This window comes from Polyergus mexicanus, unplaced genomic scaffold (genome assembly GCF_030449975.1).
Source record: "Polyergus mexicanus isolate NDT 795.1 unplaced genomic scaffold, iyPolMexi1.0 SCAF_9, whole genome shotgun sequence".
Taxonomy (NCBI): domain Eukaryota; kingdom Metazoa; phylum Arthropoda; class Insecta; order Hymenoptera; family Formicidae; genus Polyergus; species Polyergus mexicanus.
In genome coordinates, this window is record NW_027223329.1 from 236,217 (window position 1) to 254,958 (window position 18,742).

The 18,742-nt window shown below is 31.4% G+C and overlaps 7 protein-coding genes across 11 annotated transcripts; 4 read left to right on the forward strand and 3 right to left on the reverse strand.

Annotated features, from left to right (window-relative positions):
• Nucleotides 1-16: 16 nt before the first annotated feature.
• Nucleotides 17-1,286, forward strand: Rpl30 (ribosomal protein L30). Its single transcript, XM_070302305.1, has 4 exons — nt 17-89; nt 192-236; nt 477-622; nt 1,063-1,286. The coding sequence occupies exons 2-4, from the start codon at nt 216-218 to the stop codon at nt 1,238-1,240; spliced, it is 345 nt and encodes a 114-aa protein (XP_070158406.1). The 5' UTR covers nt 17-89; nt 192-215; the 3' UTR covers nt 1,241-1,286.
• LOC138936689 (uncharacterized) lies at nt 702-3,637 on the reverse strand. Of its 2 annotated transcripts, XM_070302302.1 has the most exons (4): nt 2,684-3,637; nt 2,160-2,602; nt 1,464-2,066; nt 702-1,267 (listed from the first exon to the last, which is right to left on the reverse strand). In XM_070302302.1, exons 1-4 carry the CDS (start codon nt 2,685-2,687, stop codon nt 1,256-1,258), a joined length of 1,062 nt encoding a protein of 353 aa, XP_070158403.1. In that variant the 5' UTR covers nt 2,688-3,637; the 3' UTR covers nt 702-1,255. The 2 variants fall into 2 exon arrangements, with proteins under 2 accessions (XP_070158403.1, XP_070158402.1); XM_070302301.1 differs by lacking the exon at nt 702-1,267 and having other exon boundaries at nt 1,276-2,066; nt 2,684-3,632.
• Nucleotides 3,362-6,746, forward strand: Rps27a (ribosomal protein S27A). The gene is made up of 4 exons (XM_070302304.1): nt 3,362-3,444; nt 5,747-5,860; nt 6,250-6,467; nt 6,575-6,746. The coding sequence occupies exons 2-4, from the start codon at nt 5,758-5,760 to the stop codon at nt 6,722-6,724; spliced, it is 471 nt and encodes a 156-aa protein (XP_070158405.1). The 5' UTR covers nt 3,362-3,444; nt 5,747-5,757; the 3' UTR covers nt 6,725-6,746.
• On the forward strand, nt 3,394-5,435 carry Ip259 (NSA2 ribosome biogenesis factor-like IP259). Its single transcript, XM_070302303.1, has 2 exons — nt 3,394-3,444; nt 4,541-5,435. The coding sequence occupies exon 2, from the start codon at nt 4,583-4,585 to the stop codon at nt 5,360-5,362; it is 780 nt and encodes a 259-aa protein (XP_070158404.1). The 5' UTR covers nt 3,394-3,444; nt 4,541-4,582; the 3' UTR covers nt 5,363-5,435.
• Nucleotides 6,747-6,936: 190 nt separating the features above from the next.
• LOC138936688 (protein Aster-B) lies at nt 6,937-13,466 on the reverse strand. 3 transcript variants are annotated; one of them, XM_070302298.1, is made up of 13 exons: nt 13,225-13,466; nt 12,952-13,041; nt 12,547-12,844; nt 12,265-12,463; nt 11,810-12,090; nt 11,386-11,538; nt 10,409-10,592; nt 9,527-9,685; nt 9,084-9,205; nt 8,796-8,988; nt 8,180-8,404; nt 7,726-8,072; nt 6,937-7,364 (listed from the first exon to the last, which is right to left on the reverse strand). In XM_070302298.1, exons 2-13 carry the CDS (start codon nt 12,996-12,998, stop codon nt 7,233-7,235), a joined length of 2,340 nt encoding a protein of 779 aa, XP_070158399.1. In that variant the 5' UTR covers nt 12,999-13,041; nt 13,225-13,466; the 3' UTR covers nt 6,937-7,232. The 3 variants fall into 3 exon arrangements, with proteins under 3 accessions (XP_070158399.1, XP_070158401.1, XP_070158400.1); XM_070302299.1 differs by having other exon boundaries at nt 6,941-7,364; nt 7,726-7,846; nt 7,919-8,072; nt 12,952-13,466; XM_070302300.1 differs by lacking the exon at nt 9,527-9,685 and having other exon boundaries at nt 6,939-7,364; nt 7,726-7,846; nt 7,919-8,072; nt 12,952-13,466.
• A 386-nt stretch (nt 13,467-13,852) lies between these two features.
• On the reverse strand, nt 13,853-15,088 carry LOC138936117 (18S rRNA aminocarboxypropyltransferase-like). The gene is made up of 4 exons (XM_070301215.1): nt 14,834-15,088; nt 14,595-14,761; nt 14,134-14,521; nt 13,853-14,047 (listed from the first exon to the last, which is right to left on the reverse strand). The coding sequence occupies exons 1-4, from the start codon at nt 14,955-14,957 to the stop codon at nt 13,929-13,931; spliced, it is 798 nt and encodes a 265-aa protein (XP_070157316.1). The 5' UTR covers nt 14,958-15,088; the 3' UTR covers nt 13,853-13,928.
• A 400-nt stretch (nt 15,089-15,488) lies between these two features.
• Nucleotides 15,489-18,248, forward strand: Betaggt-ii (geranylgeranyl transferase type-2 subunit beta). Of its 2 annotated transcripts, none has more exons than XM_070301151.1 (7): nt 15,489-15,693; nt 15,772-15,859; nt 16,016-16,120; nt 16,317-16,673; nt 16,986-17,130; nt 17,198-17,373; nt 17,578-18,248. In XM_070301151.1, the coding sequence occupies exons 2-7, from the start codon at nt 15,857-15,859 to the stop codon at nt 17,788-17,790; spliced, it is 999 nt and encodes a 332-aa protein (XP_070157252.1). In that variant the 5' UTR covers nt 15,489-15,693; nt 15,772-15,856; the 3' UTR covers nt 17,791-18,248. The 2 variants fall into 2 exon arrangements, with proteins under 2 accessions (XP_070157252.1, XP_070157251.1); XM_070301150.1 differs by having other exon boundaries at nt 15,785-15,859.
• Nucleotides 18,249-18,742: the final 494 nt, after the last annotated feature.

Sequence of the window (18,742 nt, forward strand, 5' to 3'; positions counted from 1 at the left end):
TATTTTTCGTTATTCATGCACGTTGGTGCACAAGGCACATTGTCATCTCATCTTCGTTCTTTCTTTTTCATCATTCGTCTTGCCACGAGGTATGTTATAATGTTGAATTAGATTTCTAAACGTTTAATATCATTTCTTGTATATAATTTTCTGAACATACATAGAGTTAATAATCACAAATATTATTACAGTCGTGAGAAAAAACGCCTGCAAAAATGGTGGCTCAGAAAAAACAGGTAATTAAATTGTTGCGCGTCCACGTGCTCATTTATATGTAAATTTTCATAGCGAAATTTAATACATTTATTACATATATAATATTAACATTTTTCGTTATATATATTAAATATATATCTTTGATTATACACATATATGAAAAACATTTAACTTTTTACAAATTTTTTTCTGTCAAAAAGTTCATTAACTAACATAAATAATGATTAATAATTAATTTTTTTTATTGCTTGTTTATCTAGAAAAAGGCTCAAGAGAGCATCAACACCAGATTAGCACTTGTCATGAAATCTGGTAAATACGTTCTTGGTTATAAGCAAACTCTGAAGTCCCTCCGTCAAGGCAAAGCCAAGTTGGTCATCATTGCTAGTAATACACCGCCATTGAGGTGAGACTGAGAAGTAGCACTCCTTTTTTAATAGCGAATTGATATGTTGAATATGCACATAGTTTATCTTAAAAGTAGATTAATTAAACATTTGATAGCTATTAATAATTGTAACATATATATCTAAGATTTAAATATAAGAAATACTGAAAGAAACTTATAATAATTTCTATTAAATATATGTATGTTAAAAAAGAATTTTACACTTTATTGTAAAAATTATACTAATACGAATTATATTAAGTAAAAAAGTTAGCCACATTTAATGCATAATAGTGCAATAAATTAATGATAATCAATACGACTGTCAATTTGCTTATTGTAAATTAAATAGGAGTTCTATGGAGTAGTCTCCTGCCCTTGTTTGTAAGTGCACAGGGCATTAAATTATGTATGATCTCTGTTCACCTTCTAAACATAGCTTAATTTGGATTTAACAGGAAATCGGAGATCGAATATTATGCTATGTTAGCGAAGACTGGTGTACATCATTACACGGGAAACAACATTGAATTAGGGACAGCCTGCGGTAAATATTTCCGCGTTTGTACGCTTTCGATCACGGATCCTGGCAATTCTGATATTATAAAGTCTATGCCAACTGGTGATCAAGCGTAATGTAACACTTTTTATTTAATAAATAACCTGAAAAATCTTGAAAAAATTATTTATTTTTATCCTTATTTATCTATATACAATATCTTTGCTTATGTTCAAAATCAAGTTTTGATATTATCAAATACAATGACTATGCAATATAATACCTATATTCAAAAACTAATAAAAAAAACAATGGATTATCATGCTTCTATTGCTTTGTATTATCATCCAACTTACTCACACATAGTTCTTCCAAATGATTTGGTTTATTACATCGACGACATATCTGTCCCTGTGCAGGACACGCAGATGCGACATGATCTTTACCACATCTCAAACAATTATTTACGAAGGGAATCCGGCATTTCCATGAAAAATGATTGCTCTTGCCGCAGTTTGTACACAACTCGCCGAATGCCGGACAACGTGACTGAATATGACTCGTTCCACATTTAGTACAATCATTCACATATTTAATTTTGCAATATTCCATCAAATGATTAAACTGTTTACATCTGCTGCACTGCACACCCCAAGCTGGACATCGATTTGGATTATGTTTTGTACCGCATCGATTACATTCTATTATACCGGATGTGACATGGGCAGAATTCTGTTTCAGCATTCTCTCATCATTTCCTTGTGCCATTAAATCTTCGCATTGTTTCCAGAACAAAATAATATTGTTGAGATCTAACGATTGCAAAAATGGTATAAAGTTCTTCCCTTTATGTTTTATGAAAAGTGCAGCTTTTCCCGTATAACACTGAGTACTGATGTCCTGTATAATTTTCTCTTTCATAATACTCCCAGGATCAACATAATTACATGCAACAGCAACGAGCTGCAAGAGATAAATTATTGCAATTATACAAATAATTAATTATACAATTTGCAGTTATATAATTATGTGTTACATGTAGTTTTACGAACATACTTTCAAGTCATTTATATATTTATCAATATCCTCCTCATCTTTTTTCTTATCTCCATATATGCAATAGACATCAAATTTTTTTATCAATACATTTATATCTTCTTGTGAATTTTTATCATAAAAAGAAAATGTTCTGTAAATTTCTTGACCAACAGGACCCATACGATTTAAAAGCATGATACCCCACATTTGTTTATTGGCCTCTGTTTTATCAATATCCTTCATATAGGCAAGAAATTCATTTTTCCAAGAGAACCATGTTGTAATGAAATCATGTTTTGTAAGAAATTTTGATGGTACAATAGTATCTGTATTTGCAGAATTATCTTTTGGAAAAATCTTTTCATTTACATTGTTGGAGTCTCTTTCCGTAAAATCAGATCCGTTAAATGGATTTGCTTGCTCATTGTTTACAGCTTCTTCCGCTTGGCTAGAAGAATTACCTACATAATATTTATATTATAAAGCAATTTTTACAATAAAAATTTTTTTATCTCTATCTCGTACAAATAATATTTACTTACCCATTTTTGTTCTACAATCACTCCTTTGTTCAATGTATTTCTATATTTTTTATTTGTTTTGTATTTTTATATAAAATTTATTTTTCAAAACAAAGAAAAAGAGCAATATTTTACTATAGAAACCAGAGAAATATAGAAATTCGATGATTTCATACTACTGGACTTCACAATTATTTATAAGACATATGCGATTTATCAATGCCATTGTTGTCAATGCGTTATCTTTACTGCACCATTATTAAATGTATGTATATATATATGTGTGTGTGTGTGTGGTGTGTGTATGTGTCATGAATCATATAATTGCTTCCATAATGACTCCGGTAAATCCCCAATGTTCATCATAGACGAGATGCTTTTGAAGACGTGGTAATCGTAAGTTTTTTAATTATATCCGTGAGCCTGCATATATATTATCACTTGCTTGTGACATATCCAAGATTTTCTTCTTCTTCTTTCTTAAATGGCATTTGCCCTAAAGTTAGGGTCAATACGGCCAGAATCTTGCGTAAAAAGTAACCAGAAGAGGCGTTAAATGACGACGTGATATATTTTGACGACGACCGCATTTCATATACAAGAGCGCGATGCCGCGTTGAGAAGTTGAAAATCATTCTATCAGCAGTTTGCAGATGTCGCGCAAGCTGTCATTTCCGGCATCACTAGTCAAGCCAATATAGTTAGCAACTCTAGTTAGCAGTTAGTACTTCGCATACTCCTGGGTAGTTGTTCTTTTCCGTATTCTCGCTGCGTGATCGAAGGTAGGTCCCGACGTTGTTTTCTGCAATTTAGCGAAAAGAAAAGCCCAAACACAACGTTATCACGTTTATTTCTGCGTTCTATCGCCGTAGGCATCGAAATTTTTCCGATTTGTAACAACATATTTCGCCTTATAAATGCCGATACGGCGAAAATAGCTGCGAACACATGGTCACACGCGACAAACGTGTTTCCGATCACGCGTCTGCCCCGCAATATCTATACGCTCTGATTAACGGAGCAGTTATACTGATTACATTTAATTGTAATTTATAACTGCATTCGGCAAAGACAACAGTCGGACAAATATGCGATACCTAACACTTCTTTTTACTAACCGACACTTTGATCGAATAGCCTCCATTTCTTTCCCATTGCTCATTTACATCTTCATTTTACTGATGTGACGTATTGATATTGTAAATAATTTTTTTCGGAAGATAAAACATGCCTTAAAAAACTAATTATATAAACTAATGCTTTCATCTATGTATTTTAAAAAATTTCGTATTATATATATATATATATATATATTTGAAATTTTCTTGTATCAATACATTATGAAATTCTATAATTATTGTAAATAAATCTATTATTTATAAGAGTAGAGAGTTGCAAAAAGGTCTTTCATCTATATTATTGATATATATGTTCTTTATGTCAACTTATTAGTACACACAAAAACACTTATTAATATAATTTAAATAAAACAAAAGTTTATTTCTTTTAATTTTATATTGGATTAAAGAAATTATTATATTTCTAAATTCATATAAGAGAATAATACCCCATTGTTGTCTTTGCTAAATGCAACAAAAATCTACGCAGCTGTTGTCCTCATAAGGGATTACATTTCTATTACGTTCTTTATGTTTCTTGGGTGATATTGATTATTTAGTATTAAATCTTTTAAAAAATTTTGAAATATATATAAAATTACTAATTTGATGAGTAATGAGTGGAGGTAGGTAGCATATGTTTGAAATTTTAATTTACTTATTATGTAAGAAAATATATCCCATGAAATAATTAAGCTTTTATATATGAAATGAGCCATTAAGGTTCGTTAAATTATTCAAGTAGTAACTTCTTTTTCAGAGAAAATTAATTTCATGCGAGAACAAAAAGCTATATAAAAAGATGCCGCAGAACGAATACATTGAGAGGCACCGTAAACTCTACGGTCGCCGTTTGGACTATGAAGAGAGAAAAAGAAAGAGAGAGGCTCGCGCACCTCACAAACGAGCGGAGCAAGCTCGTACTTTACGCGGTATAAAGGCTAAAATCTTCAATAAAGAGCGACGGAACGAGAAGATCCAAATGAAGAAGAAGATTAAAGCTCACGAAGAGAAGAGGGTCAAAGAGAAATCTGACAAGCTACCAGATGGAGCGTTACCTGTGTATCTGCTGGATCGTAATGTTACCAATAACGCAAAAGTACTTTCCAATATGATAAAGCAAAAACGTAAAGAAAAGGCTGGCAAATGGGACGTTCCAATACCTAAAGTAAGGGCGCAGTCAGAGTCTGAGGTTTTCAAAGTACTGAGAAGCGGGAAGACGAAGCGAAAATCATGGAAGAGAATGGTAACCAAAGTGACTTTTGTTGGAGAGAACTTTACAAGAAAACCACCTAAATTTGAAAGATTCATCAGACCAATGGCGCTGAGATTCAAAACTGCGCACGTTACTCATCCAGAATTAAAGGCAACATTCTCCCTGCCGCTCATTGGTGTCAAGAAAAATCCGAGCTCTCCTCTTTATACGAGTTTAGGTGTCATCACGAAGGGAACTATTATCGAAGTTAATATCTCGGAATTGGGTCTTGTAACGCAGACCGGCAAAGTAGTGTGGGGAAAATTTGCGCAGGTTACAAATAATCCTGAAAATGATGGATGTATTAATGCTGTTCTACTTGTATAAAGCAACTCGATTGTTATTTGTAAACTTATCTAATCCTTAGGTATTATGACTGTAATTTCTGAAATAAAAAGATCTTAATACATAAATATATATATCGTATATTACAGATTTGTTCCCTTTACCTTTAGAACATTGCTTGAAATAATTATTTCTTCAAATGCATGTATATATGAGTCCTAGTAGATATTACATATTCTGAATATTTTTTTTGTAGTGCATAATCTTAATAATATTGCAATAACTGTAATAGCATTGTGTTTGGGCTTCAGTATACATACACAATAGTTTTTTTAAATAGTATTTGGATGCATCAAAAAAAAATTTGAGGAAAAAATTCCTGATTATTTTAAATATAATTTGTATAATATTAATCTAATGTTACAGAATCATCGATCATGCAGATCTTTGTGAAAACACTTACTGGTAAGACCATTACCCTCGAGGTCGAGGCATCGGATACGATCGAAAATGTAAAAGCAAAAATTCAGGATAAGGAAGGTGAGCAAATCTTGCTACACAGAATATTTATGATTTATTTTATTCATTCTTAAAAAATTGCTGGAAAAATATATGTTGATATTATGTAATCTGCTAAGAATTTAAAATCGAAACAATTTGCAATTGAATAGAAAATATAAAGTTGTATTATTTTCATTTGTGTCTCCAAAACTTAATTTATGAAAATCTCAATCTTGTTATTTCGACATATTTTAAAAAGCTGATTATTGATATATTTGTATTTTTATTTGACAAACATTAATTTCTGCATTAGCCCAAGTATCTGTAGATGAAATGTAAAATATATACATTGTATATATTTTTATATTAAATAAATGAATAAGTAAATCTCGTTTTCTAGTTCTACACGAGATATTTTGTCGTTTCAGGAATTCCGCCAGATCAGCAAAGATTGATTTTTGCTGGCAAGCAATTGGAAGATGGTAGGACTTTGTCCGACTACAATATTCAGAAAGAATCTACCTTACACTTGGTGTTGCGCTTGCGAGGTGGTGCTAAGAAACGTAAGAAGAAGAACTACTCTACTCCTAAGAAAATTAAACACAAGAAGAAGAAGGTCAAACTTGCTGTGCTCAAGTATTATAAGGTAACAATTTGCCTCATTATATTTACTTTCGAGTTTTCCTTTCTTTTTTATTATCAAGATAGTATGTTTAAATTTGGAATATAATATCGGGATAAAATATTTTACAGGTAGATGAAAACGGAAAAATCCACCGCTTGAGACGAGAATGTCCTATGGAGCAATGTGGCGCCGGTGTATTCATGGCTGCAATGGAAGATCGTCATTACTGCGGCAAATGTGGATACACGCTTGTATTCAATAAACCAGAGGAGAAATAAATTCTCGAAATATATTTCCACACATAGTTTGTAAAAATTTTATGTCCTTATATTTTATCCTATTCTTTTATTTGATTAAATAATTTAATCAAACTTCATTATTATTTTTTTCCTCGAACATTCCTGTTATTTTTAGTCCTGTAAACATTTTTGCTAAAATAAGTTAGGAATTCCTAAACAAATTCAAGGGATTGTTCTAAAAATCATCTATTATTTTCCATAACATTTCACAATGTTTAAATATATGAAGTAAGTTTACATTCAATATACTATACTATAAATTTTTAACTATTAATATTAACATAATATATAATAGTTAACTATAATTAATCCGTGAAGCTATACACATAGCATAACTATGGACATTCTTAAAATAATAGGAATAATACATATATTTAAACAAAGCTGATAGACGTTTTTTGTGTATGTAAAGATTTAGCTATTAATGCGCAAATTATTATTTTACACACAAAACTTTTGTTCCTCTGATTTTGGGTAATACATATTTTTACATTTCTGACTTGCTTCGTCGTTCTGTATGTGTATTTATGCTGTTCAAGCTTGGTTTTAATACTGAAAACATCTTTTCTGTCGCAGAGGGATGAATGCTCATTTGTAATTCTGTTAAAGATTCTTCTGTCTATTAAAGCATAAAAATCACAAATATTAAGATTAAAGAATTTTCTCTAAAAATATAGAATGCGAAAAAATTATCTGAATAAGTTACAAATTTTTATATTGGATGTTGAAAATTAAGAAAACAAAAAAATATTGTTATCTATATAAAGAAGAAATACTTTTATGAAAACATTAATAAACTTAGATTTATATACAGAAAAAATTTTGTGTCATAAATGTTATTTAATTCATAACATAAAATTAGTGTTGCTTCAGGATTTTTGTCTCCAATTTTTCTGCATTCAATATATGTTTATATTGTAAAATTAAATTGTTATTGCTTATCTATATCTATTTTAGCTTTAATCTTATCTGAGCCTTACTTGTCTAAGTAATTGTGCAGCAGTGTGCAAAACCCTTTGCCATTTCCTCATTTCTACATTGTGCAAACTTTCTTGCTGTTGCAAAAGGTTAATCCAATCCTCTTCAGTCTTTGGTGTATTTCTGAAATCAGAAAGACATAAGAGGACGTAAGAGAATAATAGTATTTTATAAAAAGAAATCAAAAACACATACTTCAGTACATGTAAATCCATAATGGTATATGCAGCGGCTTCTTCCAATCCCCATAATTTATAATACAATAAGCCATTGATCACCATTAAACACAATACAGCGACTAGCAGCATTGAGCTGAGAATCATGTTGGTGTCACTTCTAGTATTAGCAGCTAGTATGGAATAAAATAAATAAATAAAAAAAAACATTATTAGATAATTTAACATAATATTTATAAATGAAGTATATGTCGTAAAAAAATATTGAGTTATATATTACCATGAGCGTGTGGCAAATTGGAGGAAGAAATTTGATGATTCACAGATATGTGTTCGGAAGCATGTGTCTGCAATGTAGCACCTACACCCGTCGCACGCCGTCGTTTTCTCGTCTTTCTCTTTAAACCTCCGCTTACACTACCTTCTTCGCACTCCACTATCAATGCTTTTACTAAACTATTGAAATATTCATCTACACCTGACCAACAATTCTTCTCAATCACACCTAGTTTTTTTTTTTTTTTTTTTTTTTTTTTTAAAGAATAAAATCCATTTATTAAAATATTTTGCATCTTATTATTAGAAAGAAGAGTATCGCAATTCAAAAAGTATGAATTTTTGAAAAAAAGTTGGGAAACTCGATTAAATAAAGTATAAAGAAGTTAGTATTTAGGTCAATTAATGATTAATTACACTAGTAAACTAATCATATCCTATCTGTGTACATTGGTCTATGTTTCGTATTCTATAGCATTAAAGTGCCAATTTCACCCACAAAAACAAGTATAATTTCACAAATCTAATTTTTAAATATTTGATTTAACTTATTACAGCCTTTTTCGAGTTGCAATATCTTTTTTATCAAATTAGTTTGGTTTTTAATTTTTCAAACTTACCTTTCACAAGACCCCATACATTCTTTTTAAACTTAATTTGGGAAAAAATCGCAAGACCTGTCTCATTTTCCGAAATATTATTCATACAATAATGCGTCAAAATGCTAAAGGAATCGGCATAAGGTATACCGGCATTAGTACTTTCTACATCTATACAATAAAGATGACCCGGTCTACTGCATGGTAACATCACCTGCATAATATAATTTTGGATTTAGAAAAAAAATTAAACATAATGAATACAAGCATTTAGTATAAGTTGTTACGGAGACAGAATTCTTTTTTTACCTGTGTTTCCGTAACTTCACAAGTTCTTGGACCAATGGTCTGAGTCAAAGATACCGTGAATGAAACAGTTCTCATTTTTTGATCAGTTTGATTGTTTTGCGTCCATGCAGACTGTTGTAAATCTATATAAATGAAGATGTTAGAAAAGAACGTTAGAAATAAATTTATATTGCTGATAAGAGACACAATCGTAACACATATTACACAATATGTTAGTACATATATAATTATACATAAAACAGCTTATGTTTCCAAATCATCTCAAATCTATGTTTGAAAAAAATAGAGATTGTATGTCATACATGTACACAAAAATCTATACACAAGAAATAATTATTTAAAACGATTTGGAAACATACATTTTTAAAATATACTTCAAGATGTCTAAGATACACATGCATTTTTGATAACATATAGTAATAACAAAATTATTATTCTGTTACCAGTGGTTTTGCGAGCAGTATGAAAATCTAAGAAAAATTTCGAATTTGTGAAGAGCAAGGTAAATAGTTGATCGATGTGGATAGGTAATGTCGCTTTGTTAACTTGTCGACCTTCATGCAGGGAAGTGCAGACCATAGTGCTTCGTATGTTCATTTTCACTGGAACAAGCATTATTACGATAGCATTACATGCAGCTGTGCTGCATGTAATCTTAAAATGAATAGCATGTATCTTTCAGATAGAAATTGTAAATTCTAATATAGATTTATTATCAAAGTATAATGTAACACATTTTGTTTCTTTCTGCATTATATAACTTGCAATTTAAGTTAATTAGGCAGAAAAATAAATTAAATGTTAATATAATGTCGTAGCATTTTACTAAAAAAGTATAGATACTTAGCTTATTTCATTAACGAAAATCATATTGCAGAAATCAATCTTTAGATATGTATCATGCATTTTATAGCAAGCTTAATTTTTGTTAATTTCTTAATTACTTTAATATGGAGAAACGGCTTGATAACACAAAAATTTTAAAAAATAGACCAACTATGATTTGAATAAAAATTAAAATAACGCTGCAGTGCAATATATAGCAGTTTATTTTAAATACATCATTACAAATGTTAAATATTAATTTTTTTCCTGTTTTCTGTGAATTTGTTAGCTTAGAACAAAAGAGAATTTACTATATTCAAAAATATTAAAATAATATTTTATTATATTTTATTTTAAAGATAAGAATATAAAAATTTTTAAAAATAATATTTTTTAAAATAATTATATTTTATTAAATATTTTGATATTCTGCTCTTTAGAAAAAAGTTCTGATAAAATAAATAAATTTTAAAGCAATATATATATCGGGAAATACTTACAACCATGTTTCTCGGCCTCGCTTTCTGTTGTATCACTCAAATCCGTTGGATCAAGCACGGGTTCTGGTTTAAGCATTGGTATTAGCGAATCTGGTTGCTGAACTTGAGATTCAACAGCAGGCTGTTCCACAGGAGCAGGATCCATGGTTGGAGATGCTGAACCTTCCATAGTAGCTGCCTCAGTCTTTGTTTTCGTTAAATAAAAATAAAATAACATAATATTAAAATAATCAATTTTAGTTCATATATTTTTTTTCAGTGATATCACGCAGAATTAATTATTCATTTTTTATTTTCATTAATTCAAGTTTATTATCCTGTGAAATGTAGAATTAATTACAAATCTAAATACATTAAGTTACCGCTGCTTATGCATCTGAAACAAAGTGTCGCCGGAAGCCGGTCTCTCGACTCGGGAAAACAGATAAATATGTTTACAAAACAAGCTTTACTAAGAAACGGGATATAGTGACGCTATCTATGAACTGTAGAGAGAACCCAAGGCTAATTTGATTTAGAAATCTTTCATTGAGATCTATACAAGAGAAAAACCGACTTAAGATATCACTAAGTAAAATATCAAATTTGTGATAAAAATGCTTGGTAAAAATTTTGAAAATCCATGGATCTTATATGCAGACAACGAATTAAAAGATTTATTATAATTCTTAGATCCAATTATAAAAATGATATTAATTTAAAAATAATTTGTTAATAAAAAACAAAATAAAGATAATCATTGAGTTCAATTCATTTTCTTCATTAAAAAACAAAAGTTTTTTTATTTAAAAAGCAGTTTAATAAAAACAAAAATTTCGTTCTTTAGCTTAATATATTATCTGATCTAATCAATCTTTCTTTTCTCACTTATGCTTTTAATTAATTACCTTCGTTTTCTTAATCAATATAATAATAATATAATATTGTGTTCAAGATCTTATAATAGAAAATATTATTAGACTTATATATATGTATACCTCGGAAAAAGAATCTACAGAAAGACGAGTTGACAATTTTTCTTCGTCTGCCGTAGGTAATGGTGGCACATAATCTTCGTCATCAGAGGTCAAACCTAATTCATCTCCATAGCAGGCGTGTACAAGCTGCCACATTTCAGCCATACTCATTGGCTGAAAATAGAATAAAATATTTTTTTAAAAGAGATGCGCACTATAAAGTATATTATGTTTATGAGGCGTTAATAAGTCTATTCTAAAAGTATCAATACTTCAATTTTTTTGTAGAGAAATATAATTTTAGAAAAAATAGATAAAAAAGATTTTAGTTCCGGAATATATTAAATCTTTTGACAGACACTTTCATTTGCAAATATATCTCAATATTCTTTCAAAATTACAATAAAAAATCTTAGAGACTTAATTGTAAACAATATATACATACCTCGCCAATAAGAGCATTTTGCCAAACACGAAATAACATTACATATGTTTTGTCTCTCGCTCCAAACGATGTTAGAAAGAACTTGTCAGTAACTGTACAAATCAGGATAGCATTTGGAATGACAAGAGCAGTTTTTTCTTTGGTAATAGATGTAACATCTTTCCAACGTAGGGAGACCAATGTCTCCCACATAAATATATTAGCATAAAAACACACGTAGTTTTGAGACACATAAAGTCTACCGTGTACCAATATCTCACGCTGAAGAGCACAAGAATAATCTAAAAGTTATATCGCTAAATTAATAAAATTGTAGAATGTGTTAAATACTCGACTTACAATCATGTGGATGTAAGCGTAAACTAGTTAGTTTAATGAGTAACTAGCAGGGAATAAAATGTGACACAATACGTTTTTGTATGTATAAGAGACAACATTCTTGAAACAACACTTACCTACCACCAGTCTCTCGTCATCAGGCACATCTTTAAATATTCGTTTAAAGTCCTCGGAACGTGATTTATAAGTCGGGTAAAGTACATTATACCAGGAAGATTTTTTCTTGCTTCGATCACTGCCACGCAACTCTTTTTTATTTTCGTGAGATGAACTCTTGTTGAGTTCAGCCGAGTCGGACGATCTATTGATCAGATCCTGTATATTTATGCAAAACAATTGTATTTCCCATCAAGATACTTTAATATGAAAATTATAATTCTAAAGTTGTCAATGCATACCTGAGACAGCTGATCGTCGGATTTATTCGCACGCGAGGACTCTTTAGCAGAAGAATCGGAATTTAATCTGGAATACTCTCGCCTGGAATGAGCCTTTGGACTGGGACGCGGGGATAAGTTAGGACTAGATATAGGACTGTTACGATCAGTGCCAGAACCTACAGTTGTCTCTTGAACGTTTTCCACAGACACAGCATTTCCTACATTTGTCGCCGAATTTTGATTAGCCAAACCAGAAGAATTAATGCTATTGATTACCTCGTGACTAGATATCAATAAATTCTCCACAGATTTGTTCCTGTTAATAACATAGAAAACATCGAATATTAAATAAGTGTTATACGCTTCATGGAATGTAGATTTACTCCTAAAATGTTGCACAGACAAATCATTGACGATACATACATGCTTGATACCAAATGCTTTTGAACCGTCTCGGTCTCGAAATGCATAATAAGTTATGCGATGTTAGCGTCCACGCATTCGTGGCTGGAGCTGTCAAACATCAAAAGCTTTGAGAGAATCTGGAGCTAGGGAATAGGCGTTAGCGCCGTGGCACCGGATTACGAAATATATAGCGTATTGTAGCGTATATAAGCGTTGTGCGATCGTTAGTATGCATTTAATTGGCGGACAGAGGCTTTTATCCACACATTGGGCATCGGTACTTGCGCCTACCGCGATAAGAGTGATACATTTCAGATAAAGAGCGGCCAATGCGCGTCACCGTGTCAGGCATCACTCGCTTCATATCACGATAGATCAACGATTGCGGGACATCGCCGTTGTGTGCTTCGTCATCATCCAGTTTTTCCTTTCGCGTTATTTTACGACATCAACAAAAAGTCTCTTGCGTGAAAACTATCGTTTACACGCCATAACACAGTGCGAAAAAAATAACGTAACCGTCACATTCGAAAGCGCTGCGATCTGCGATGCGTCGATTATCGAGCATAGAATAATCAATGATGTAGATTGTGTTCAAAGGACATGACTGTCAACTTGCGGAAAATGAATCTAATTGGTACATGCATATAGTTACTTTTAATACGCCAATCACTAACAATTATTATTCGAATTTTCATAGAATTCGAGACTTTACCAAAGAGGCTTTTGAATCTGCTTTTGATGAAAAGTAAAATCAATCAAACTTAATCTCTTATTCTGAATTTGAACTTTTATCAATAAATTTTTTTTTCCAAAATATAACAGCCCTTTCTGTATTATTTGTTAAAGAAATTGAATATATATAAAAGGAACAAATATATACAAATCAACATTATTTTCAATATATATTATTTCAAACATATACAGGATATTTTTTCATATACAATATATGCACAAGTGTTTGCAATAATTATCTTTATAATCAATATTATACTTTATATTTTTACATTGCCCAGTTCTTCAGTAACCTTTGATGCTACATTCTCATTGCTCTCATCTTTTTCTTCTCTCTCTTCTTCAGATTCCGTATCACTTTGTGGAAAATCGGGAAGTGCTAAAGATAAATATATTGAATATTAAATCAAAATAGAAAACAGAAAATTAAAAAAAAGAGTTGTCCTTAGAACAGAATGTCCTTACCAAGCCTATCCAATTTCTCTTGCCAAGCTTTGTCTAGAAACTTTTCTTGGACAGCGATTATCTCTTCGCTATTTGTACAAAGAGCATACTTTTCTAACAATTCGCTATTCAACTCTAAGAATGAGTGTCCCCATGAAAACTTTCCAAGATAGAGATTGGCTTCCTCTGGATATCCCGTTATAATCAAAGTAGCTGCTATAGCTTCGACACAACTCAATTGACAGGGTTTTCCATAATTTATCGGATTGGCAGCGACCAAGAATGGCAGTAGACGAGGATGGGATGTCTTCATCCTATTGAAGGGAGTGTCGTCTAAGCGCGCCCAACTGCAATCCACAACTGCACAGCCGTACTCTTGTACAATTTCGCGATCCGTTGGACATACGCACTGCAACCAACGTTTCACATCATTGACATCCTAAGCATACTGTAATGTTATTAAATCTCCATTTATCAACTACCTTGTCACCAACCGGAGTAAGACATAAGCCGGGAAATCGAGCGCCTAATCGCAATATTTTTATCAAGCCATGCCTCGCCAGTTTCCTTCCGGAGCATTTCTTGGGATCGCAGTGCTCCATGTCCCACATGGCCATGGGAAAAGGGATCGACGATTCGTTCGATGATTCTACAAGTTCAATCGGAGATTATTTTATAATCGAAGCGCTAAAAAAATCCACGAAATTCATTTTTATCTCACCTGCCTCGTCATCCTTATCTGATCCTTCATCTCTTTGCTGATGATATCTCTGTTCCTTGCCGAGAACGTGCCTGGGTCTCTTCTCCAATAATTTGCTCTTGTTCTTCCTCCTACGTCCTGACATCTCTTACATCGAACGTATTATCTCGTATTATCTTTGCAGCGTGCGCATTAACATTACCTAAGACAACTTGACTATATAATCTGAGAGATTATTTAGATAGATATATTCAAGTATTCAGGTTGTGATTTTGATGTCATTGCATGAAATCCCGTAAAGCCCATATCAGTCTATGTATTGAAGATTGAAATTTGACCAATCAAGATAAAAGGAACTAAAATTTCCTCGTTCTGATTGATCAAATTTCAATCTCAATGCGTAGTCCGATACGGGCTTAACCCAGTTGAAAAATTTAGTTCTAGGAATCTTTTAGGGGATTCATTCAAAAATCGTACCCATGGAATAAAATAGCATTTAATTGACCAATCAAATGTTTACTCCTTTTGTCCTGATTATCCTGATTGGTCGATTAAATGTTACTGTATCTCACGGATGGAATGTCTGTGAATATACTCTCTAGCTAGTTATATATATTTCTATTTACGAAAAAGAGCCGCCCATACTGGCCCATACGTCATACGTCATGCAACGTGCGCGTACGTGACTTGTGCATTGGCTGAATATTATTATCTATGAGTGTTACAGAGTAGCATTTATTATGTATTTACTGTAATTACGCTTGATATCTATCACCAATCGTAAATTATATTGCTAAATCATATTGGTGAAATATCAGAATTCGTTCTATCTCATCGAATACATTATTATTTTAAAAAATGTATGATGTTTTTATTGAGCGGTTTGTATCCTTCGATTATTATGGAATACGTGTTTCTTCGATCGATTGTCCAACTTTAAACTTGCCAATTAAATTCAGAATTTAATTTCAGATTTGCGACGATGAGCAGCTAAAAAGAACTATATTAGCGTAATTTATATAATTATTGCGCTACAATTACAGAATGGTAAATCTAATCTTTTTAATAATTTAGTTATTTTAAAGAAAAGTTTGACACACATAAAATAGAATGTATTTAAAAAATAATATCAATCGCTTTTTTTGTGCACTAATCAAGATTTTAATAATGCATATCCTAATGCTATACCCTTTTTTTATACAGGCAACATTGAAGCATGATATTGAACTACCAAGCAATATTCCAGAATTATTAATGGAGAAGCATGCAAACTATCTCATTTCATATGGGACCAACAAAGATGAATATGTAAGAATCTTTTTGAACTTTTTTGTTATCCATATATATAAGAACCAGCTATATAGATTTTTTTATTGATAAAAAAACTCTGTAAAGATATATTTAATATTTTGAATGTATAGATTGTAAAGGTTTCATCTAAATTTAATATATTTTGTACATTTATAACATTCATTCAAGATTAACATATTCTCATTTTTTTTAGAATTATTCTCAGACCGAGCATATGAGGATGTCTGGAATATATTGGGGTCTTACTGCTCTAGATTTAATGGGAAAGTTAGAACAAACCAATAAAGAGGAGGTGTTAGAATTTATTGGACAGTGTCAAAGTGACAGCGGTGGTATCAGTGCCAGTATACAACACGATCCACATTTACTTTATACGCTTAGTGCCGTTCAGATACTGTGTATGTACAATGCATTGCATGTAATAGACATTGATAAAATTGTAAATTACATCAAAGAGAGGCAACAGGCAGATGGAAGTTTTGCCGGTGATCAATGGGGCGAAGTGGATGTCAGATTTTCGTTCTGTGCTGTCGCCACTTTGTCACTTTTGGTAAATATCATAGTGACTATCATAAATAGTATATGATTTATTTTGGGCGCCTACAAGAACAAGTGTGTTGAAATCGGAGTATCCAATCATTCGAATGAAAATCAATTCTTGAGATAGAATAAATATTTCCTGGAAACATCACTTTCTTGAAAAATCTTTAGGTATTAGTGGATTTAAGGACAATTGTCAGATCATCAACATCATTAAGTACATCTTAGAAAAAGTAAATTCTTTAAGATTTGGTTTAAAAATCAGAAAAAAATGGAGAAAAAGATTAAAGAAATTTTTTATATTGTCACTAACATATTTCAGAATCGCTTAGATACAATAGACATCGAGAAAGCAGTGCAATTTGTATTAAAGTGTATGAATTTTGATGGAGGATTTGGTTCAAAGCCAGGATCCGAGAGTCACGCGGGTTTAATCTATTGTTGCGTAGGGCTACTTTCGATAACAGGTATATACATATAACATATGACTATTATATAGAAAATGTCGATCTGACTTATCAAAATATTTCCCAGGACATTTGCATCTGATAGATGCTGATCGTTTAGGATGGTGGTTATGTGAGAGACAATTACCTTCCGGTGGTTTAAATGGTAGACCCGAAAAGTTACCAGACGTATGCTACTCTTGGTGGGTATTATCAGCACTGACAATCCTAGGCCGCCTTCATTGGATAGATAAAAAAGCCTTGGTAAATATCTTTGAATGATGTTTTAATGAATTACAAATAATTGTCGATCAATTGATATCGTTTAGATTAGACATTCTCTCTTTATGATTCATTCATCATTTTGATGCCTCTGTATTAACCAATCAACGATGTAAAACAAGCAATTATAAACAGATATCGATTTAATTAGCTAATACAACTATTTTTTCCCATTTTTCATTACAGATCAATTACGTTTTAACTTGTCAGGATATCGAAACCGGCGGTTTCAGCGATCGACCTGGAGATATGGTCGACCCTTTTCATACTTTATTCGGCCTTACCGCGTTGTCGTTGTTGGACAAGAATTTTTCGTTAAAACCAATCAATCCTACATACTGCATGCCGGAATACATAATCGAACGTTTAGGTCTTAAACCGTCGCGGCTCGATGCATGATTATATAACCGACGTACTTTCGTCATTTACTTTTTCGTTAAAAAAATACACGACTATAGATTTTTTACAAAACATCTTTCGAGTTTTATGTACACTTTATGTATACTATCCTAACATCCTCAAGAACATGCTCCGATTGATTCTTCCGCCTGTAGAACTTATTCTACAACTTGAAAAATTTAATTATATTACAAGTAATCTGATGGATGGTGAATGGATTACAAGAAGAACTGCAATCCACTTTCTTTCTTTGAAAAATTGTGTATTTTTTGGATATATTATATTATTGAAGTTTTTCATAAAGATTCAGAAGTTTCAACTATAAATATTATTTATATTATCAACTATAGATATTATAATGCACATGAAGAGAAGCCATCTTAAAGGAATTCATCAATTAACACACTCGTCGTTGACTGTTTGCTGCCATTAGATGTTCTCTTTCGTTCGATCCATCAAAGATTCTAATAAAAAGGGGTTGACTTTTATCTGCCTACTTTCTCTTATTACCATTCATTTCCATTATTATTGACTGAACTGTACAGTCTTGAGATCGATTCTGCGTATTTTTGCATAGATTATCTTCACCGTTTTTTAAGCAAGATTAATTCTTATCAATGGTATTTAAAAAAAATTGAACATCTTGCTTTAGTTTTAGTATAGCACATGGGTAGTTCGCAATAATATACAAAAAATGTCCTGTTTTCATCTCGTAGTGATGGGATGAGAAATAAGGTAAAAATTACATTAACATCGCACGCGGATATCAATAAATTATAGAGTTAATAGAGTTCTCTCATACAACATAAACAGAGAGAAACAGAATTATAAATTTAAAAAAATAATAAAGTATATATATGAGACATATTCTTCCCAAAATTTGCAATATTTTAATTATAACAGATTTAAACAATGTGAAGTAGATTTTTCCTTAGCAAAAGAAATTATATTA